General features: G+C 43.3%; 2 protein-coding genes and 1 non-coding gene across 3 annotated transcripts; 2 read left to right on the plus strand and 1 right to left on the minus strand.

Annotated features, from left to right (window-relative positions):
* The first annotated feature begins 4780 nt into the window (after positions 1–4780).
* si:dkey-225f5.4 lies at positions 4781–10992 on the plus strand. Its single transcript, XM_012841843.3, has 10 exons — positions 4781–4889; positions 5414–5507; positions 5618–5741; positions 6593–6750; positions 6902–6958; positions 7107–7249; positions 7360–7519; positions 8372–8511; positions 9536–9698; positions 10181–10992. Exons 1-10 carry the CDS (start codon positions 4867–4869, stop codon positions 10244–10246), a joined length of 1128 nt encoding a protein of 375 aa, XP_012697297.1. The 5' UTR covers positions 4781–4866; the 3' UTR covers positions 10247–10992.
* Positions 8788–8922, plus strand: LOC116222706. The gene has a single exon (XR_004164745.1). It is a non-coding gene; the product is annotated as a small nucleolar RNA SNORA5 (small nucleolar RNA).
* Positions 10993–13970: 2978 nt separating the features above from the next.
* Positions 13971–22213, minus strand: nr1d1 (nuclear receptor subfamily 1, group d, member 1). The gene is made up of 8 exons (XM_012841870.3): positions 21701–22213; positions 17816–18121; positions 17519–17607; positions 17055–17199; positions 16157–16854; positions 15788–15973; positions 15462–15672; positions 13971–15206 (listed from the first exon to the last, which is right to left on the minus strand). Exons 1-8 carry the CDS (start codon positions 21753–21755, stop codon positions 15010–15012), a joined length of 1887 nt encoding a protein of 628 aa, XP_012697324.2. The 5' UTR covers positions 21756–22213; the 3' UTR covers positions 13971–15009.
* Between the last annotated feature and the right edge of the window lie 346 nt (positions 22214–22559).

Consider the following 22559-nt stretch of genomic DNA (forward strand, 5'->3'; position numbering starts at 1 on the left):
CTTCCCTTCCCATTCTATGCCCTCTGTCTCCTTCCCTAGAAAGGTTTTTTTTTTTTTTTCAGTTCATTTGGAATATTTCCTGTACTCCACACATTCATAAGGACCTTTTAACACTTTGACTTTTCTGGAGTACACCCTCTCTTACGCTGGCCTTGTTTGTGTCCGTTTTCTCACTTCTGTTCAGTTGTTTCTATTTTTTATTTTTTTATTCTTATTATTTGTTTCTGTGACTAGTTTGGAATATAGATTTGTTTTCCAAACATATTTTAATGCACAGATCTCTCCAGCAGTTACTAAATCAGTTTAAATACTAACGAGAAACTTATGACGTTAAGTGAAACCTGTGCCAAACATAGGTCTTTGGGGTAGTCGGAGAGATACCACGACTGTTATGCTCTTTAATAGTCTATGGATGCGTGAAGAGCATCCATACATACCTGGTTTGATCGCTAAGTGGCACAAGCTTTAGCCCCAGTGTTTCGATCCGTTGAATCGCTCTGTCGATGAACTAGATCTTCAACACACCTTTCATTTGTTCTTTCTTATGCAATTTTGTGACTGAAGCCAAGTGAACTGTTGGCATACGTCACAACGACTGTTCATAGCCCTCTAAGTCTTCTCATTCATAGGGGGAGGGGTGGAGGGGCGTGAGTATTGGATTAAGTGCTCCACTTCCTACAGCATATAGTTTCGCACATAGACAACTGTCAACCTCAACCACGTAGGGTGTATTTGGTTTTTTTTTAGTTTTTTTTTTTTAGAATGAAACACATCACCATTCACACCTCACACTAGACTCTGGCCGAAATTCAAAGAAGACATTGGGTGCTACCAAGACGTAAACAACCTCACATAACTAGGAACGCTACCTCAAGACTTAGCTATAAGATTGTTTATATCAACCAGACAAGAGCGACAGTGCATGTTACATTTTTAGATTTTTTTTTTTTCTTTTAATTTATTTTCATTTATTCATTTGTTTCTCTCACACTTTTGGGTTGAATTTACCTCTCCAGCTTAGTTGGGAACTTAATGTAACAAAATAAGGGTGGGGGTTAGAGTGTTGGAGGGAGGTGTTGGTTTGTTTTGTTTGTTTGTTTGTTTGTTTGTTTGTTCAGAGCAGAGATTAGTTGACTATTCGGAGTGCTCTTTGCGACTCCAGGTTAGCACAGTAGACAAGGAGGGCGGCTTCTGAAGGGCCATTGAGGATGGGAACAACATGCGCTCATAGAAGCCTCTGGTGGTTTCAGGTGGAGGGTCCCAGGATGAACATGGAGAATGAGAATTATTATGGTGTGGTGGGGGTAGAGCAGTGACCGCAATATGTAAAAGTGACTTGCCTTGCCTTGCATCGCATCGCATCGTATTGCATTAGGAGAGCCTCTGTTTGCACCCCTCCGCCCCTGCACTCACGTTCTTACTGAAGATTTTAGTACTGTATAGAAGCCTGTAGCGCTCTTGTGCAGGAGGATGAGCTATGGGTGGGCCTCAAGTAACCTATGTATACCTCAGTCGATGAAACACACTCTTGTGCCTGTTCTCCATCCTCAGTGAACCTTATCTGACACCGCCCTTCAGGACTCTCTGTACCTCCCCAACCTGACCCTTGACCCTCTCGCTCCACGGACTTCCTTTTACCGAGAATTACACTCTGAATACTCAACCCCATCCCCCCCCCCAGTCCCCCTCTGTACTCACTTCATGAATCAAGGGGCACGAAAAAACCTGTAACCATGTAATATTTTTTGTTGATCTACCTCTTAGGACAATGGTAAAATGGTAAAATGACTTAAAAAAAAAAAAAAGGACACAAAAAAAATTTAAAATTGAAAACGTTCAAACGAAAAACAAAGTAAATAAATTTCATAAGCAAGTGGGTAGCAGCATCTCCATATACTGTAGTGGATAGTCTATTAAAGGAAAAAACTTTTACTTCTTCCAAAGATAATTTTTTTTTGTTCTCTCCGCTGTTAGAAATCGTTCTGAAAGGATTTTGAAATGGGGAAAAAAAATATGCTATGACAAGGGTTAGGGAGGGATAAAAGGAAAATGTCAGTTTCATTATCCAATCACCGTTCTTTATCTTTTCATTTTTTTTCATTAGACTTACGTTTAACCTCAAACTCTGTTTTCTTTTTCTTTTTTTTCCTGATTGCTTTTTTTAAAGAAATGACATAGGATTGTATCACTTGTGTTTGGATGCATTAGATCTCTATCTCTCTCTCTATTTCTCTGTGAAGTGCAAACATAACACTCTGTGAGATCTCTCAGAGCTGCATGATGTGGGAAAACGAACTCATTCTTACTTTATCTTTAATGATTCATCCGAAATGAAAGGACATTTATTTGCAGGTTGGAGTCTGGAGGAACGGGGGGGGGGGGGGGGGCGAGGGGGTGTCAGGGGAGGGGGAACTTTATCATAGCTGTGTTTCTTCTCCCCCCTAACCCTCGCCTCTCTCCTGTTCACCCCCACACCCCCCTCCAGTGCCTGGACTTTCCACGCAGACTTTCTGCCTGCCTGATTTATTTTCTTTAGTTCAACACTTGTTTTAAACTCCTTGTAAACAGTACAGAGCATAGATATGAATGTGATATTAAAAGATGAGAAAACCAGAATGTTTTTTTGTGTTTTGTCCAGACTTCATGGAGAAATGAATTGGATATGCATGTTGAAGAGATCATGGTTAACTTGATTAGTTTAGTCTTTTGTATGATTTCTATATATTTAAAACATGTCTAGGAAATCAGGAAAACTGAGTTTCAAAAATGTGTGTCTAAATGAGAAAGGGTGAAGTTGAATAGTTGTAGGCAGAAGTATTAGAATGATTGAATAAAATAAAAGATTATAAAGGGTAATTTAAAAATGTAGTCAACGTTTAATGAATCTCAGCTAATGAAAATCTCATTAGAAATCGTTTGTACTCAAAGAATCAATTATGGTCAAATGTAAAGTTTTGATAAAATGTAATGTCCGCTTATTAATTGTAATTATGATTAGAGGACATGATGCAATGAATAATCATTCAAGTTTTAAAGAAGGCATTGAACAAATAATGGAAAATGTTTGTTAGTCTTTTCCAGAATTAGCCTATTTTACCTTTCTTAAAAAGGTTTAAGATATTTTCTATGTATGACAATTTGTAATTAAAGTACACCAACTTAACGAAAATAAATCTAACCATTTTAATGAACAGAAATGGTGTTCATTTGTATCCACCCTATAGCCAGTGTGAATGATATTGGTCATTAGTATATTATGAAGCAGGGGCGGCTCGTCCATAAGGGCGATTGGGGCGACGCACTGCCTAGGGAAAAAAAAAAAAGGCGCGTAAATGACACGTAAATTTAAATGTAATAATTTTTTTTCTGTCGGATTCTACCACTAGACCGTCTGATCTGTCTCTGTATGTCATTGTCGAATCAGGTAACAGTCGTTCAGTCAGCCTAAAGTCGTGCTTCAAATGGCCCCACCCCTTCTGGGGCGAAATGAAAATCGCCCCAGACCTCTCCCATTGACTCCCATGTTAAATCCATTTTTTTCACAAAACAGAGCTCTCAATGCATTCTCTATGGCTTCCGGGAGGGCTCGCCCCTCCTGGTCTTGTCATAAGTAGTGGACGTAAAAGCCTATACGAACGTCATACAGCTTCGACGGAGGCATATTCTGTCAAGATGGCTGCCCTGTCCAGTGCAATAACTCGATTCGCTCTTTGACAGAAATTCCTTTTTAGTCGGCGTACTAATGAAGATAAATTGACAACAAAACAATTAGGACTTCCTAGACCAAATGTATCCATTCAACAGGTTTCTACAAAGGGAGGGAAATCCTACATTCAAGAATTGGAAGGAAAGAAAATCGCGTGGCTAATGTGGTCTGTATTTCATATACCACTGTCACTTTTCATAGGTTTTACAGTGTGTTTCACAGTTCGCTTCTTGCACTAACACTGAATAATTTTTATGTGATGACTTATTTTGCTTTTGTAAGCCAATACTTTCAAGATCAGTCAATAAATATTGTTGTTTTTGACTTATGTTACCCCTTCTTTATGATGTTACTAGACATATCATGTGTCCTGTTAAGCGATGTTACATCATACAACATTTGAGACACGTGGAGAATGAAAAAGTGGGATAATTTAATGTGGAGCCACATCATGTTTGCTTATGAAGACTCCTGGATGCAACTTTCTTCCATAGCTTTCCACCTGTAACTTGCTACTCTAGCTATGTAGCAAGAGGGGACATATTACTGTTGTGTGCTGCCAATAGTGGACAAAAAGGTATTGCTGTATGAGTTAATCAGCTAACTTAATGTACTTACTGAATGGGTCGCCTTAATCATTATAAAAAAAATTGCCCCCCCTGAGAATTTTTTCAGGAGCCGCCACTGTTATGAAGGCTATGGAATTAAACTTCAGTTACTGTCTGTAAATAGTTGCCTTGATTTCTTTGATCAACTTCAGGTGTTCTGAGCGATCTTGACTAGCGAGAATCAAATGTAAACAAAAATAGTAATAGGAAAAAATTATAAATCGTTCAGCCAAAAAGTAGGGACGTCAAGTCTACAGCATTATCCAATTAAGCATTTAGTAGACATGTTTTAGACAATATAACTTATTACATTTACATTTATATTGCTGATGATTGTAATGTAACATTTTTGCATTTCTAGTTTAAATCTGTAAATGAAGTATCGAAATGTGTCCATACATACATGTAAAATAATTTGGTATAGCCTACGCAATGAACAATGAAAAACGGATGAATACAGACGCGCTGTCGCTCATGTGACTTGCGAGGCTTCTTGCTGATTGGCCAAAATCTGACCAGTCGGTGTTGAGCGCGTTTGGTTCAAAAACAGAAATGGCGACGGAGGTTGTTGCATCGTAAGTACAACATTGCATAATACTAGTTATGTATTGACTGAGTAGTTTTTAACAACGGATTAACTAAAATATTCAACGTCCGATACGATGCTTTAGATTTACAGGGAATAGTGGAGAAGTGGCTCAGCTAGCACAGCTCAGATAGAGTTTGTTAACTTGCTAAACCATGCTAGTTAACGTTAGCTACATTAACTGTCAGTGTTCTGAATAGATGTAAGCAAGTACACATGTACAAGCAGAATACAGCCAGCCCGCTACCTCTTCCTCCATGTCCATTAAAATAGATTTAACCGTTGTGATTTAGGCAAATAAGGAAGTGATGAACTCCCTTTGTGTTAATCCTAGTAGCGTTATGTCTGGTCGTGTTAGATGTCTGATGTAGCTAACGCTACGCTTGTTGACGTTGCACAGCTGGCATAGGCCTACTGAGGTTCAGCGGGCCTATGAACTACGCTGGCGTGCCATGATATGAAGATGGTATGATGGATTGTTCTTATCTTAATATCACGCGTCCTTGTTATCAGGTTGCTGGAGAGGTCTGACCCCTCCAAGCTTTTCTGCGAGATAGCGGACCCACAGGAGAGAGGCGAGGCGCAGACTATGGTGTCTTACCTTATGGTAAGACAACATTTATGCTGTATACAGAGACTCACATAAATATATGCCAATTGATGTGCAAAAGCCCTGTAAAAGCTATGAACCCCTAAAATATCACCCTGTGTGTTTAGGACTGTCGTCAGAAACAGAAGCTCATGTGTCAGCAGCTTTGTATGCTGGATAACATGATGGAGTTCTTGGGAGAGCTGAAATCTCCACTTGATTTCCTCAATGACCAGTGTCCTAAAACCTCAGGTATGACCACAACTGTTCTGCCATCGCGTCTGACTTCTTATGCCAAACAAATAGGTCACAGGTTTGCTTATGCTTTCTATATGCATCACCATAAGCCCTGTGTGTAATTCTTTATCGTAGTTCCTGACAGTTTTGTTTAGTCAAAATTGAAACTTTGCAATTCAACACTTATTCATTTTATTTCTGTGCTTTATTAATTGTACAGTCCGCAATTCTAATTCAAATTCACCTAATTCAGTGTGTGCGCTCAAAAAAACGTGCTGTGTTCATACACAGTCCTGGCTCTGTTAATTGGAAAATAAACATAGGCAAACATAGACCAAGCCATAAACAATTGCACACAAACGGCCCAATGCTTCAGGAGCAGGGAAGGGAGGGGTGTAATTTGACTCGCTGTTGAACTCAAATGTGAACTCAAACTTTTGCCAGTATTGCAAACTCTGCCTCCTAGTCCCAGTTCACCTTTTTGCTGCCAAGTGAAAGTGTCCAAGTTCCAAAGTTGGGCCAGCAGTTATTCCACAGCATTGAGGACTAAGTGAATAACTCCTCCTCTCACATCCAGACACAAAAGCATTCTCCATCAACCCTCATTGAGGTATTATATTAGTTGATCTAAAAGCATTGGCACATCCACTTCTGCTGGAAACCAATAAAACATTAAATTCCACATGCCCTGCCACTAGTACAAATGTAAAAGAGACAGTACATTTTTGAACTTGTTATTGTGGCTGTCAAAGCTAAAAGTCAGGCTTAATGGGCATTTCCAGTCTCACCTAAATTTCCCTTGCTATCTTTGTATGTGTGTGTGTGTTTGTACCTGTGTGTGTGTGTGTGTGTGCGTGCGTATGCAGAGAGCGGGGCCCGTAAGAGGTGGAAGGCCTTGAAAAAAGAGTACCAGGACGGCCTGGTGGAGGTGGGGGCTCTGATCAGCAACTTACAGAAACAAAGTGAACAGCTGCAGGAAAGGAGGGACAGACTGAAGACACTGGCACTCATGCTGGAGCAGAGGGTACACACACACACACACGCTGGCTCACACCCACATTTATGCAAAAACAGACAAAACTGTTGCACAGACTGGACATTTAAGCCAAAGCTGCATCCATTGTCTCCGTAATGAATAATAATAATAATCATCAATGTCAATCTTTTCTCCTCAGAAGGAGGAATGCCAAACAGTCGAACGTATAAAGACGAAGAAGAATCAAACAGTCAAGGTAGGCATCCTGTCCTTTTCAGCCGGTGGTTTTTTTTTTCTTTTCTTTTCTTCTCCCGATCCCAGACGTCACGTGAATTCCCGCCTGGTTTCATCACTCTCTTCTCTTCTCCTCTCCTCTTCTCTGTCCCAATCTTCCCGGGGCTCAGAAACAGGTCGTCCTGCAGCTGGATGAGTCTCTTCAGTCGGCCCAGCATGCCCTGCGCTCGTGTGACAAGCAGCTAGGCCTGCTCAAGATGGAGAACGACGCTCTCCAGTCACGCCTGGACAAGTGCACAGAGCTCAGAGACCAGTGAGACCCACTAAGCTTCACACTCATATACATACACACTCACAACACAAACAAATCGGCATCACCGTGTGCTGTCAATTGTGTGTGTGTGTGTGTGTGTGTGTGTGTAGGTTATGGAGCTGCCTGGAGTCGACACAGGGCTTGACGCAGTACAGGGTGATGTGTGTGAGTCCGTCTGAGATGATTGTTGAATTACGACCTGCCTGCGAGAAACTGGAACCTCTCAAGCTCAGCATCACCCTCACCCCCCGACGCCACTTCCTCCTGCAGGTGACCCTTCACCTTTGACCTGCTCCACACGGGTCAAGGCTGTGTCTCCGTTTCAAACGCCCCTGATTACAGTCACATTTATGTATTTAGCTGCCACTTTTATCCCAAGTGACACAGGACTGATATACCCGAGTAAAGTACAGAAGCAGCCTAACTGTTATTTCTGTAAGTATGTTTTGCTCTGGGTATTGAACGTTAATGTTGTTTGAACCTGCTCTGTGTACAGCCAGTTGACCGTGGTGTTTTTAGTACCAGTTCAACCACAGAATGATGCCAACAGTAGTGTCATTTAGTAAGTATGTTTGTGACGCATAGTTAATAGTTGGGCCGCAAAACATGTTCACAAAATGCTTAGAAGGCCCTCAAGCAAAGAAAGACACATAGAATATCCAGTTCATTGGAGATTGATGCTTCAGAGTGGCCCTCTGGTGGTCGGGTTAGAAAGTGTTTTTTTCCTTTATCAAATGAAACGATGTATACCACTTTTTAACCAACCAGCTCTTTGGGAAATGCATACCTGGGCTGTTCTTCAGATTGCAGGTCATTATTGGAGTTGTGCGCATTTGGGCTGCAACAGGTATAGAAGGGTATCATATGAGCAAATTCCATGTTTATGTACTTAAGATCTGTTTATGTCTATATTCACACTTGACATGGCCACTGCTTGTTTGAGCGCAAGTTTGTGTACCAGTAATGTATTTATTCTCAAGTACTTGACGTTCCACACAGAAGCATACATATGCCCTGTGTGCTATTCTATAGTTGACCACTGCTGTTTCCCTGATATAGAAAGGATTGTCTTAATTCTTCTCTCTCTCTCTCTTTCACTCACTCACTCACTCACTCACTCAGGTGTCTCAGGGCACTGCAGGTCTACTGGAGGAGACGGTGAAGGGTCCTGTTGAGCAGCTGAACGCAGCCATGCTAGAAGTCATGCAGCATTATGTCAGCCAGGGCGCCATGCTGTCTGAGATACAGGCACTACACTCCAGGTAAATGAATTGAAAGTTTTGGAAAAGTCATGAACTGTAATTTTGACATATGTAGGTATAATTAAATGAATTATGTTATTGTATTCTTCAATGGATAATGTTTGGTTGTGAGAATTTCTGCAGCGAGATACAGTTTCCACTTGAATTGACACAATCTTACCAGCTTATTAGACAATGAATGTTAAAGGTTGTTGTTTAATTTTCAGTCAATAATTAGGGGCCAACCTGTGGAGTTTTCCATTTTGTGAACTTGTCGGTTCTTAAAAGTCATGTAATTGCAGCTGTGTCAAATTCAGTGTCTCCTTGTCAGTGGAGCACACTGGCCAAAATGGCTGCTACAGTATTGAATAGCCCATGGGCTCCACGTCCTTTGTAGTGGGGCGCTGGAGATAGATGGAGCTACTGACATGCTTCCTGCTGTCTGTATTAAGAGGAATGAGAAAGAAGAAGAAGAATAATGAATGCTATTGATGTATTGAGGGTGAAGATGACTGCTGGCGTGAGACTAATTTCTGGGGGGGGGGGTTACATTTTTTTTTTTAAAGTAATGTAAAAGTTTTGAGATGTTGTCAATGAAAATGGGTAGAAACCCTGAACAATCCCAGCCAATCAACACCGTCAACACACTTCCACCCAACTGTAGCCTATTTAACGGGATGCTGCGGGATTCGAACCTCTGCTATGAACTATACTTGCTATCTCGAGCTTAGGGAACCGTCTTAACAGTTGGTAGTTGCTAGCATTTGTAATATGAACTCATTTTAATATGTAGTGAATATGAACTTGTGTTAATATGAAGCTGTACAGGCACCCAGAGGGGCTTCTACCTAGTGTAGCCTTTTAACTATCCTAGCTGTCTTGAGCAGGTTTGCCATAGACTGGTGCCTGGCACGGAGGTTGCTTGGTAACCACCACTGTTCAGTGACTTTACCCCTAGGTGGATCTTGTGGTGCTGGTTGGATCTGGTGAAGATGAATCTTTGTCAGAGGTCCATGTGTATTGATTGTGATTTGTTCCCCCGCAGGTTTGCCATAGACTGGCGTCCGGGCCAGCGGCTGCTTGTTTTCCTGAAGACGGCGTCTGTGGTGTGCCACCTGGCGGTAGGCGAGGGCTACCCTTCTGGTGGCAGTGCCACCCTGCTGGCAGTACGAAAGGAGGCCCGTGAGCACGACATTGCATCCCTGCAGGTGAGCGCTGCAGTGTGTTTGGGTGTGGTGGTGTGTTGGCATCTGAGTGTGCTTGGAGGCATATGTGTCTTTGTTTGTTTTGGGGATGGTTTTGTTGAAACTCACCCGCACAAAAGCTCAATCTGCAGTCGGTGTATGTCTGTGCTGACATGCCCAAAGTGTAATTGAGGTGTTGTTTGCCTCACCCTTTTTCGTCTTTGTGCCAGCTTAAGGGAGGAATCATTTGTCTTGGTGAAATGAATCATAATGTGCATATGTACTTTCCTGAAAAGAAAACAGAAAATGTGTTGAAACGAGATGTTTACAGCCTCATTCCAGCACCCTGTTCTGTCCCAGCAAATCTCCCAGAAAAAGATGGTTTCTATTAGTAGTTCCAAAATTCTTAAGGTACACATCCACTCGTGTGTGTGTGTGTGTGTGTGTGTGTGTGTGTGTGTGTGTGTGTGTATCCATGTCTCACTCTCTCTTTCTCTCTCGTCCAGCCGCCTTCACAGAACCCTAGCCTGACGGAGTGGCTTGAGTACCTCTCCTCCTGTCCAGATGTGTGAGCTCAGCCTTCCAAACAAAACAGACAACCGCCAAAACTGCCTTGTGTGAGTCATTGGAAATAATCTTATGGTAGCCAAAACACGTGTCACAAGTCAAGATTCATCTATATGAATCACAATGAGTCACATACCAACACGTGAATCCCCACGTGAAAACGGAATATTGTTCACAGAGGTTCACATTCTAGAGCATGATTCTGGATCCTGCGGTGGATTCTGATGAACCCTGATTGGCTGGGAATCTCTGAGCGGACGATGTGCCCCTTTACAGAGTTTCAACTTGGTGTTGACGATGGGGATCCCCTGAGCACATGGCTTTTACCCGCAGTCCTCTGGTTCATTGACTTTTACAATTTCTGATGATTTCAAATGACCATTGAACCATGTTTGCCCATGGACACTGCGGGGAGCATTTGTCCCTTTAACACTTGTGGTGATTGACAGATGCATTGCTCTCCTTTCATTATACCACTGACCCGCACCTTCTCCATGTATTTGTGAAGTCTGTATTTTCTGTTTACTATCTTATTCTGTATCTGCTTATCTACTATCTTAGTCTGTATCTTCTATCTACTATCTAACCTGTCCTTTACTCTTCATTCAGACCACTGCTCTGTTCTTTCCTGCTGATATTGTTGCTGTGACTTGGTTAATAAAATCAGTCCTATAAAAATACCAATCTTGTCTTGTGATGCATATTAGATTACATTCAATTTTATCATCATTGTGCCAACAACAAGTAACAAGCCAAAGAGATATCTATCTATCTATCTATCTAGGTCTATCTATAACAAGTACAAAGAAATTGAATGGTTTACAGACAATGTGCAGGTTTATCATTATAGCCTGATGTATCCATGTATGATTTCCACACATTAAATATAATGTTTTGTGTTTATGTTGAAAACAAATATTAAATATCAGGATCATTATAAAATCATAATATTCAATAAGAAAATATTGGGATATTTGGCGCTGCTGTATTGATCTAATATCGTGCCGAAAAATATTGCGATTCTCCCACCTCCAGTTCTTATCCATGGTGCCTCCTGGTTCTCTTTGTCCTGGTTAGAGATGGTTTGCCCCATTCTATATAGGATGTGGGGTACACGTTTGTTAGATACCTTCAGTTTTCTTGTCAAATTCCTTAATTTCTTAGACAAATAATAGACTGATGCGTTTCTGAAGAATGTTTTTTCTTTCTGACCATTTTCAGACCATAATCAAAGCCACAGGTGCTGATGCTCCCGATACTCAAGTAGCCCAGATAAAGCCAGTCGGGTTGCTTCTTTAAACAGCACAACAGTCTTAAGCCGGACAAACATAATTGCAAAAGGGTTTTTTAATGATGGAATGCGCTTTTAAACATGCTAATGTGCCATTGAAACACAGGGGTGATGGTTGCAGAAAATTGGCCTTTTATGACTATTTAGATATTCCATTAAAACTTCATTGACAATGTCTACACTATCTGATTTATTTTAGGTTATTTGAATAGAAAAGGTGTGATTTTTCTTTGAAACTAAACAAGGACATTTCTTAGTGATTCAATTGTGATGGGTTTTTTTTTTTACGTTAAATTGGGAAGAACACATACAGAAAATAAATTCCTACACCAGAAATGTTATTGGTGTCCTTTAACCAGGTCATATTATTTGCCATATAACCTTTTTGTCCCTAAAACGTTTATTAAAGTAGTATTTAGAAATATGAACAGAAATGATTGTGAATTATGCATTTAAGATCAACCTTTACAGTCCTGACATGAAAAAAAAATAACTCAAGACATGCTGGTGCTCTGTAAACTCCATCTAGGTCTTGCAAAAAAAAAATACAGTATTATTTTTAGTTCAGTCCCTGATCGCCCAAAGCTAAAGAGCAACTCCTGAATTACTCCTCCACCACTTGGGTGCAGTGATGTAAGTTGTCCACCAGGAGGCACTAGATAAGCACAAAGCTAAGTTTCTTGGCACAAACCTGTTGCATTCTTGCTTACTTTGTAACCACTGACATAACAGGGTTAGGTAACACAAGTAGTTCCTGACACTTATTTTACTATTTGTCTCTATGTTTCATAAGCATTGTTTTCTGCTCATCTGGCTAAGTATTTAAGAAAAGTAAATATTTGAAATGAACTTCCCTAGGTGTTCCCTAAGAAATAAGTTTCTTATGAATTAATGCCTGCACCTCTCCCTTACCCCTTTTCTTTCTCTCCAGTTTCTTTTCCTTCTTTTTCTCTCTCTTAATTTTCTCCTTCCCACCCTACATTCATTCTCTCTATCTCACTCACATTTCCTCCTTGACATGAGCTAACAGCGGATTGGTCGGTCTGGCTGGTGGAGCCTCTTGTCTAGCGAGCCAATCAAAAGAGCCCTTGAAAAGTGTGGGTTATGTGGGCACTTTGACCTATTTCTGATGGCCATGTGCTCGTTGTGCTCGCTGTGCTCGTCACGCTCCTGCCTCTCTCCAGGATGTGGCCAGATTCTACATGGCATTGAGCTGCACTGCTCATGTGTCTGAGTGTGGGTGGGTGGGTGGGAAGGCTGCTTGAGAGGTAGCACAGATGCTCTCTGATTACCAGCTAATCAGGTTCTGTGTGATTTAAACACTATGTGAAGATCACACGCACGATGCTGTAATAATACTATGTTGTGTGGTGACTATTTCATTATTATTCAAAGGTTGTTTTAAACAGGAATTCGGTTTGGTTAAATGGTTGTAGTTATTGTTGCTTGTTACTTGTAATAATTTCTCATTAAAGTAAATGTTCTCTCTCTCTCTATCAAGCCTCTCAATCTCATTACGCCATTCTTAATATTATAGTTCTGATTTGAATGAATTTTGAATACATTTTCTTACCAGAGCCCAATATAGACCAAAACACCACAGCATGTACTTAGTAGTCACATCAGCATTTTTTTTTAATTTTCTTACATAGCTTATTTATGGTTGTACAAATGGATCAAATGCACACAGGGTAGGAGAGCTCTATGAAAATAGATATTTTGGAGTACAGTTGAACACATCTTTGTCTTTGAGTACCATACACAAAAGCTTATAGATGATTGCTCGTGTTTCTTCCCATCTTGCCATAGACGCCAGAGAAGGTTTTCAGGCGTAGGACATAACATTCAACAGTCTCATCCTCTGGATTCACCCTTGGCTTTTTAGCTTATCTTTCTTCTTTTGCCCCTTGGACCAGCACAGTGACTGACTTGAGGTTGAAATTACTGCATTTCATACCTTGGCAAGTTCCCCTGTTACATGGGATTGCAGCTTAGAGCAACTTAAGAGAAGTGTCAGGAGATAGATTAAGATGTTTTGTGTGATGGGTTGTGACACTGAGAAACTATGGCGGAGAAGACATGTACTGGAAAAGGTCATGACTGGGGTCACGGTTTTGTGGGAGTGATGGGAAGCACCATTTTTTTTTTGTGAACACCACTGTGCTCCCTCAAAAAGCAGCCGACTCAGAAACACATCTGGGCCAGATCCAAACACATCTGGGCCAGATCCAAACACATCTGGGCCAGATCCAGAAACACATCTGGGCCAGATCCAAACACATCTGGGCCAGATCCACAGCCCATTAATTGCCACTGACCCTTGTTCCTTCATATGGTGCTCCCATCAGCACAACCCGTCCCAGACACAAGTGAACTAATACAATCAAACTACTGATCAGACTAAAAAGGCAAAATAATACACAGAGATAGCAAAAAAATATGATTTCTTTTAAATGTCTTTATGACATACAACATCTTAGAAATACATGTCTGAATATTGTTCAGTAATAAGCACTCCATTTTGAACCGTATACATTTGTGCCCACACAAAAAAATTCTGCACGTTTAGCTGTTCATCTTAACAAAAAAAATATATATATATATATTACAGATCTTAAGTATCTTCAAGTATTTATTTGTATACATTTAAATTCATATACGTATATATAAGTACACATATATACACACAAACAGATATATATATATATATATATATATACTTATTTTACTTTGTACATTTTTACAGTGTCACAGAGTTGTAGTGTACTATGTGTGTGTATATACATTCACCAATCTGAATGTGTATATACTTCATTGATAAAACGGAATAAAGTGATGATCATTAACATATCATTCTGGTAAAGCATAGATTTCAGAGCTGGTTTTAGTGTTAAGCCCCTTTAGGCAGGGGTCCCACTGGCCTCAGATATCTGATTGTGTGATTGTGTAAAGACTCCAGCACCCTGCACTGGTTTGGAGATTCGTCCCCTTACAATACAAGTACATTCCTCCAACTCGCCTTGGAGAATGAGAGAATGGAGAATGCCCTATTATTGGACAAACTGGGAGAGATACATCAATTGTGGAATGGACCGCTGAAATCTTTGCTGCCTTGGAATTGGCTGTCATTTTGGAAGTTCATGTGAGGATGCATAAGTCTTTTGTCATTGAGGATAACCAAGTCACCTGCAGTCACTTAGTGCTCGACTGACTGTCCCTTCCTATACTTCATGAGGGATGGCTGGCCAGTCATTTGACATGGGATTAGCTGCGTCGTTCATTGTTCAGTGTTCATTGGGAGACAGCTTGGAAGTGAGATGTCACCTGCACACACCAAACTGATCCCACTTCTGCCACCAAAAGCTACACTCAACCTCCCATCTGTGGTGGTGTAGCCCCTATGCAGCTGAGGAGTCCTTGGGTGACAGCGGCCATCTCTGGGGTGGTGGGCGCTCTCGGCGCCTGTCTCAGCAGGCCTTATGCTTCCACACGGAAGGACAGGAGCTTCTCGGAGTGCATATTATTGAGTGTGCGCAGGTCGGGCAGCTTCAGCAGCAGTTTGGTGAAACGAGAGGCGTCCCCTGGAGCGCTGCCGCTGACCAGGGTGCGGAGAGCCCGGATGAGGCTCTCCTGGAGCATCTCCACGCTGTTCACATTCTCAATGCCGGAGCGATCTAGAGTAGAGAAAGGAAGAAAATGAAATTAGCTCAACTTCCTCTCAAAAAACAGGAATGCAAAGCTGTTCAGAAGGCCTCTCTATCCCCTTTTATCTCTCTGAGTTTTCTACACTGGGAAGTCAAGGCTATTGTACTAGAAGCCAGCAGGTCATGGCCGGTATTCTACACAAACCAGAGAGTGAGCTAACTAGGTAGTTCTCCATTGCTAATGCTTGAGTTTGTGCCGTGGTTCTCCACAGTTGGTCCACTCACCAGCTGAGACGAGCACTACGGCGGTGAAGAGCCCGAGCTCCTCTGGGGAGAGCTCCAGGGCGTTGAGCTTCTCACTGAAGTCGAACATGCCTCCCAGCAGATCTCCCATTCCCATAGAGCGCAGGGCATCCAGGCTGTATGTGGTGCCGGAGATGAAGGTGACCGTCTGCTCTTTGAAGTTGAACAAGGAAGCAAATCGCACCATGAGCACCTGTGGGACAAGAGGATGAAGAAGGATTTAGATTCAGTACAATATAATTGAAGTCTACAATGATATATATGTTATTTGCATATTTTTCTTCTCCATGAATTGATGTGAGGCTCACCTCAAAGGTGCCTGCTTTGAGGAGGGTGACCTGGTCGTGCTGAGATAGCGAGCTGAACCCTGGGATGTGTTTGGCAAACTCCACCACCTCTCGCACAGCAGGGGTGAAGCTGAGGGAGAAGTCTTCCCAGATTTCCTGAGCGGACTTGTTGGCCTGTGTCTGTGGGTGCATGTTCATTGGACAAGCCTGGAGCACAGAAAGGGGAGAAAAGGCAGTGGTCAGAAAATAAGCATTACTTGTGACGTTCCATAGTTAACAGTTAACATTTCATGTATGATGGCTCCTTTTATTTTACACGATTCCTCCAAGCTCTTTATGTTTTTTTTTTCTTCAGAATGTCATTAGACAAAAGTTGTTTTGCAGACTCACCAGTAGGATGCTCTTGCGGTTCTTCCATGGGCAGTTTTGCCCCTGGGGGGCGCTGGTGAGCTGTGGTCCCTGATGCGACCCCATGAGGTTGCTGTTGTGGACCCGGTGACTGTTGTTCAGGTGAGGAAGCGCCAAGTGTTGCTGCTGGTCCGCGGCTGAGGAGGCGGTCGGAAGGTAACAGCTATTGTCGGGCAGTGCCTCGTAGCCGTTCTGCTGCCTGGCAGTGTTGTTGTCATGGTTGTAGATGGTGTTGTGGCCATTGAGGTGGTAGCTGGCCTTGCAGCGATTGCCGCCCCAGTTGTCGAGCTCGGAGGCGTTCTGAGGGCCAAGCTTGTCGTGGCCGTAGACGAAGGTCTCCCGGTGTGCCCGCGCGATGGCGGAGATTGTACCGTCCACACCCGGGCTGGGGCACTTGGGTGGGAGAGCGTCATGGGTCATAGGGGGGCTCTGAGTTGAGGGGGAGGGAAGGGTGGCGGCAGGGGGCTGCTGCTTGGCGGCCACCGTCAGGCCTGGGCAAGGAGAGCAGGAAGAGGACGACGATGATGACGACGAAGAGGAGGGGGTGGAGGTAGTGGAGGTAATGCTGGCCAGCTGGAACTCACTCTGCAGCTGGTTGTTCACCATGTTGTTCATGGCACTTTGCATCTCTGCAAGCATGCGCTGCTTCTCGCGCTTGGGAATGCGGCCAAAGCGGACAGCTGAAACCGATTAAACACACTCAGTTAAACTTAATAACCCACATCGTGCCACTTTCTAACATTCCATTTTTAACAGTCACCCTAATTTGTTTTAAACTGCAAGATGCATTGCATGGCAAGTAGACAGTGTTACGATCAAAGCATTAAGTCAGGTTCTTAATTGCGGTGAATGGTAATCTAGCATGGTTTGCAGCACTCACCATCGCGAGACATCCCCACAGAGAGACACTTCTTGAAGCGGCACTGCTGGCAGCGGTTGCGGTTGATACGCATGATGGTGCAGGTCTCGTTCTTAAGGCACTTCTTGTACTGGATGTTCTGCTGGATGCTGCGTCTGAAGAAACCCTGCAGAAGGAAAACAACAAGAGTCAGACAACTGCTGTGAAGACTAGTAGTAATGTGGTATATGTGTGCGTATTGGGTGTGTGAAAGTACATTGCAATATAATGCAGTATATTGTGTGTGATGGCCTGATGATACATCCTATCCCCAAATAGACTAAACAATTCTTTGCATTTTATTAATTGCAGAAAGCAGCACAATAAAATTACTTTTCACCTTGCATTAGTATTACAAGTCTAAAGTCAACAGAGCAGATGCAATGGTATGTGTGTGTGTGTGTGTGTGTGTGTGTGTGTGTGTGTGTGTGTGTATGTGTACACACCTTGCAGCCTTCGCAGGCATGGACACCATAGTGGAACCCTGAGGCAACATCCCCACACACTTTACACAGGAGCACCATGCCATTGAGCTCTGTAAAGAACACACACAGGAACATCATTAATACTCATGAATGGCAGTGAATTGCAAATTGCAGGTATGATTTTATTTCATAACACATTATGTTGACAGACACAGTTCTGTGTAGGTGAGAGACACACACACACACACACACACACACACACACACATTCATTCACACTACACAGAACTGTATGTCTCAGTGGCACCTCCATACTTACTGGTGAGGCTGGCCACAGACTTGCTGGGCGAGGAGCGGACCCTGGTGAGGTCCTCGCGGCGCCTCGGGGACCCTGCTGAGCTGGAAGAGCTCCCCTCCTCTCCTGACCCTGAGCTGGAGCTGCTGCTGCTGCTGCTACTGGTGTACATGCGGGAGGAGTCGTGGGAGCCGTTGGGGGAAGGGGGGAAGCCAAAGCAGGGCTGGGACAGCGACTGCAGGCTGCTGTTGGAGTTCTCACTGTACATGGACACCGGGCTGGTGCGGTTCGGAGAGCCGCCGCAGGAACCGATGTATGAAATGACGCCCCCTGGTGTTGGGAAAGAAGAAGAAGAGAGAGAGAGAGAGAGACACAAACACATTAACCCACTGCAAATGATCATCCATGCTGTCCCTTGGGTATTTGCTTTTGGAGTTACCAAGGGGGAAGAGAGGGGAAGGGATGGCTTCGCCAAGGCTCCAAATGTTTCCACAATTACCCACAGAGCCAAAGCAGCACAGATGGAGCCATGGCAACGCATAGCGGAGAGAGCAGAGAGGGGAGGGGCGGTAGTGTTTCCTGGAGGATATCCAGGAAGACTGAGCAGTTGGAAAACGAGTGCTTTCTAGGAACAGTCTGGAGCAGGACGTACTGGAGAGACTTTTAAAAACAAGGTCGCCACGGCAACGCCCGTGAACTTCACTCGGTTGCCGAGCGGCCCCCTCTGAAGCTGGTCATGGGGTTCTGTGTCCCATGGTTACCCACACAGAAAGGCACAGAGGGATGCCATTTGCTCTGTAGTCATCCTGGGTGGCCCCCGCCTACCCTGGCAGAATGCTTGGCGGTGTCTGTGTGCTGTGTGGGCTTGTACACGTGTGTTCGTACATCAGTGCACACTCAACACACATATGGCCGCGTCACCTGCCTTCGCCCCTTGGCGACAACAAACGCCTCTCCTCGCTCCCTGCCACTGGATTGCCTCCAGCCTCCCACCCCCGCCCGTTTCATTGCAGTCTTTCCACGCCCAGTCTCCCCCCTCTTTTCTAATCAGTTGTTTATACTCCTTAACTCTCCCTTCTTCTCTCCCTCCCTCTGTCCCTCCCTCTCCCTGTGCCCTAATCCCCCTGACTGATGCTGGCTCTTGGTATGGCATGCCTCCTCCACGTCTGCTCTATCTATCTCTCTCTCTCTCTCCCTCTCTCGCTCTCAGATCACGTTACCACGGCAGCAGGCCACCTGCACCAGCCCGTGTCTGCTGCACACCAGGACGCCCTGCCCTTGGTGGTGGTGGGGGGTGGGGGGTGTTTTTGTGGATGACAGAAATGTGTGTCTAGCAGTGTCAAGTCAGAAAAAGAGTGTGCCAGTGTGTATTTAAAGTATTTGAAATATATTTTTTTGAGAATGTAAGGGTGCATTTTCATGCTGCCGTGTGTTACGTGAATAAGAATGCATGTATGATGGTGAGTCTTTCTGTTACTGTATGTATGTGTATGTGCATAAGGATGTGTGTACCAAGGGCTACCACTGTGGAAAGGGTGAGTAGGCACACAGTCTAACTCTAAAGACTTAAAAAAAAAACTTACATTAACCTGACACTGTTTTGCTACTCAAGTACTGCTAGGATTGACTATTGGTTCCAAATTCCTAAAGGTTTTCTACCAGCTCTGTTTTGACACTACATCATTTATATATATGAAGGGACAATTTATATTTTTACAATGAAGTAGTTAAATACATGAAGGGGTAGGTAGAGTTTGTTAAAATCATATTAGGAGCTAGTTTGTGCACGCTTGCTGACATTTCAGTACTTGTCTTCATGAAATACCACTGATGCTGGCAAGCATCCCGCAACCACTTCCAGTGCATAGGGCATGTTTTGTCTGTTCTATTCCCAGTTCTAAGGCCAGGCAGCCCTGGAGGGATTAAATAACTACGTAGCACAAAAGGTCATAGGGTCACTGTGTCAGGTGTAACCTCAACAGCAACACGTGCAATCACCTCCTCTGCCTGCTGTGTAAAAATACTCCTACCTCTGTCCATCCCCTTCACCCTGCATCTTTCTCTCGCTAGCAAACAAGGACACGTTCTCTTCAGTCACTAATGACATTTTTATTAAAGATGTATTATCCTTTTAGCATGATCCACAATATATTCACAACCCTTTCTGCTACAGTGAGGAACACTACAATGTGCAAAAGGGGTTTGTAGGTTTCATTATATTTTATTTATATCTATTATATCTTTAGAATAATCTTTTCTTTTTTAAATGACAGAAATATTCTCGGAGTGACTGGTTTGTGCTGCAGGCAGTAGCACATTTGTCCTTTTTCCCATACTAACACTCGCCTTTTAAAATAGATAACCAGGCCATTGCTCCTGTCGTTCCCACTGACTGATTGTCCTGAGAAAAACAAAGTCGGAAACCCGTGTCGGTTTGGTGAGAGACCGTGTTGTCCAACTTCTGTGCTTTACATCGAATCACGCCCCCACTCCACGTGCGCTGTGGACATAAGGCTCGTCAACGAGACTGGATGCATAAGACCCGCCCACAGAACGCCCATTCTCCTCCTAGCCCAGATGCACGTTCCACATCCGCCACACCTCGAATACAGTAGGCAATATCCCCTTTGAAAAAATACGTTTTTGTTTTTTTACCACACTACAGTTTTTTTGTAGTCGAAAGGTTATACCAAAGATTCGCTACTTATTAATTTTCTGTAAGCTGCCTAATTAATACATTTTAAGTGTGTTATATTGTTCCTGTTGAAGCCTATTTCCCATCTCATATGTGAATATGGTTAAGTTTTAAATAGGTCATAATTATTAATGATATATCAGTATCAATCACAAGGTTATTATACAAAACGACTGGTAAGCGTCCAATTAGACTGGTTACATTTACTTCACAGCCAAAGAGGAAGCTTAAGGCTATTGAGGGGAAAAACAGTTACGTTCCCGTGGATCAATTTCATGTCTCACTTTCGAGCCGAGCGCAGGTTTCAAGGCTATGTCTGTGCCCGTGGCAACTACTCAGCCACAAGCCATCCAATCGCCTCGCGCACATGGCTCTTGAGGCTGCGTCACGGACACGAACGGGAAAGGTTGATTATGTAATCACGGCGCGCATTTACCAATGGATAGACTGAGAGCTCGAATAAAAACAAAACGCACATGGCTAGGCTCTGCGGGCCATGTGAACCAAGCAAGGATGTGTGCCTCCGCTCGCATCACAGGGGGTGTCCGTACACCTGACTTTCCTGTCCTGACCCAGTTCCCCCATACTTTTTTTTTTTAACTGTTTGTCTTAACATGTGATGCCTTTGACAATACATCACATCAAATATATAATTGTTCTCATCATTTATGGAAATTAGCACTTTCTTGGTCATACAGAACACATTTTCGACTGGATTTAGTTTTGTCAAGCATTTGGATTAAATGTGACATAATGGACCATTTATCAAAATGAAAAAAAAAGAACACACACACAATTCAACGTGAATCATTACAGTCAGATACCAGAAAAAAACACCACATCCAGAGTTTACTAGGCCTACATATGAAACGCAATAACTTGCGCCGGGGCTAATGATAGTGAGGTGAGTGGGACCCGTGGACCACTACGAACCTAATTTCATTTCCCGCGATGACTGCGGTGTGTTGACGCACTTTTAAGTGTGTCAAGTCCTACTGAACTTCTACCTGGACCCACAATGTTGCACGACCTGAACCCCCATCTCTCACATAGCCTAGGCTACTCCACAACAGTCACTGAGTACATTAATGATCCTCCAGGACAACATGATAGAGACACCAGAAGACACCAGGTGTGCACATGGAAGTATCTAGACAGTATATTACAAACATAGGCTGAAATTCACACAGTATTAACCATACTGCATAATTTACCTGTATTGTTGTTCGTGTCCATTGCCGTGGTCATCGTTAGTTCCAAGAGAGTCATACAGATAATGACACAACGAAGTAGCCGTCACTGGAAAAGGACAAGGAAAGAGGCAGTGCTCCTGCTTCCGAATGTTCTCTTTACAACTATGCTCTATTTCACCGATGTCTGTTTTCTTCTATAACCGTGGCATTCTAAAGTTTGCAGGTGTTATTTGTCTATCCAAGAGTAATAACGTCCCTCAAATTAAACAATTGCACGAAATATTGAAAATTCGAGTAGGCTAGAGAACGCAACGAAGATCTGTTGATAAAGCCTCGAAACGTGATTCATTCCATAGGCGACCAGGAGCAAAGTGAAGGGTAAGAAAACCGTAGACTGCGATACGCCTCTGCTGTCTCTCTCTCTATCTTTGTCGTTCTGATCTGCAGTTTAAAGTCGGCCTGGTTTTGCTCCGCCAGCTTCATCACCAGGAACGGAAGGACTTCGGCGCATGCGCAGCCGCAGCCGCTTGCTGCACGTTGCTCAAAACGGGACCATGTGACCCTCGGGGAGTGCCTCGTGCCCCAGTGACACACTTTCCTTGTGAAGACATTTAAATACCCGCGCACGTGTACTGCGGAGACTGTGGGATTTGTAGGGTTTTCGCACTGTCATTGGCGGCTAAATCGATTACTTCGAACTTGAAATGTAATTGTACAGAACTACGGATGCACCAATCTACATTTAAGAACTTAGTAGTGGTGTTTTCTAAAGAAGTCTGCCATTAGGTTTTGCTGGTAGTACAAGTATAAGTATGCAGGGTTGTGTTATGTTGAGGTACCAGTAAGGTATGACGCCAAAGAGGCTGTTCTTGTTCCCCCA

Source organism: Clupea harengus, chromosome 1 (genome assembly GCF_900700415.2).
Source record: "Clupea harengus chromosome 1, Ch_v2.0.2, whole genome shotgun sequence".
In the NCBI taxonomy this organism is placed as follows: Eukaryota; Metazoa; Chordata; class Actinopteri; order Clupeiformes; family Clupeidae; genus Clupea; species Clupea harengus.

Bases quoted from the DNA above. Each gene is read 5' to 3' on its own strand.
- si:dkey-225f5.4 (XM_012841843.3), top strand. From the start codon at position 4,867: ATGGCGACGGAGGTTGTTGCATC. The intron at 5,742-6,592 runs GTATGACCACAA...GTGCGTATGCAG, and splicing joins CCAGTGTCCTAAAACCTCAG to AGAGCGGGGCCCGTAAGAGG. The intron at 8,512-9,535 runs GTAAATGAATTG...GTTCCCCCGCAG, and splicing joins ATACAGGCACTACACTCCAG to GTTTGCCATAGACTGGCGTC.
- nr1d1 (XM_012841870.3), bottom strand. From the start codon at position 21,755: ATGACTCTCTTGGAACTAACGATGACCACGGCAATGGACACGAACAAC. The intron at 16,855-17,054 runs GTGAGTGCTGCA...AATCGGTTTCAG, and splicing joins TGTGGGGATGTCTCGCGATG to CTGTCCGCTTTGGCCGCATT. The intron at 15,673-15,787 runs GTGAGCCTCACA...CTTGTCCCACAG, and splicing joins TCAAAGCAGGCACCTTTGAG to GTGCTCATGGTGCGATTTGC.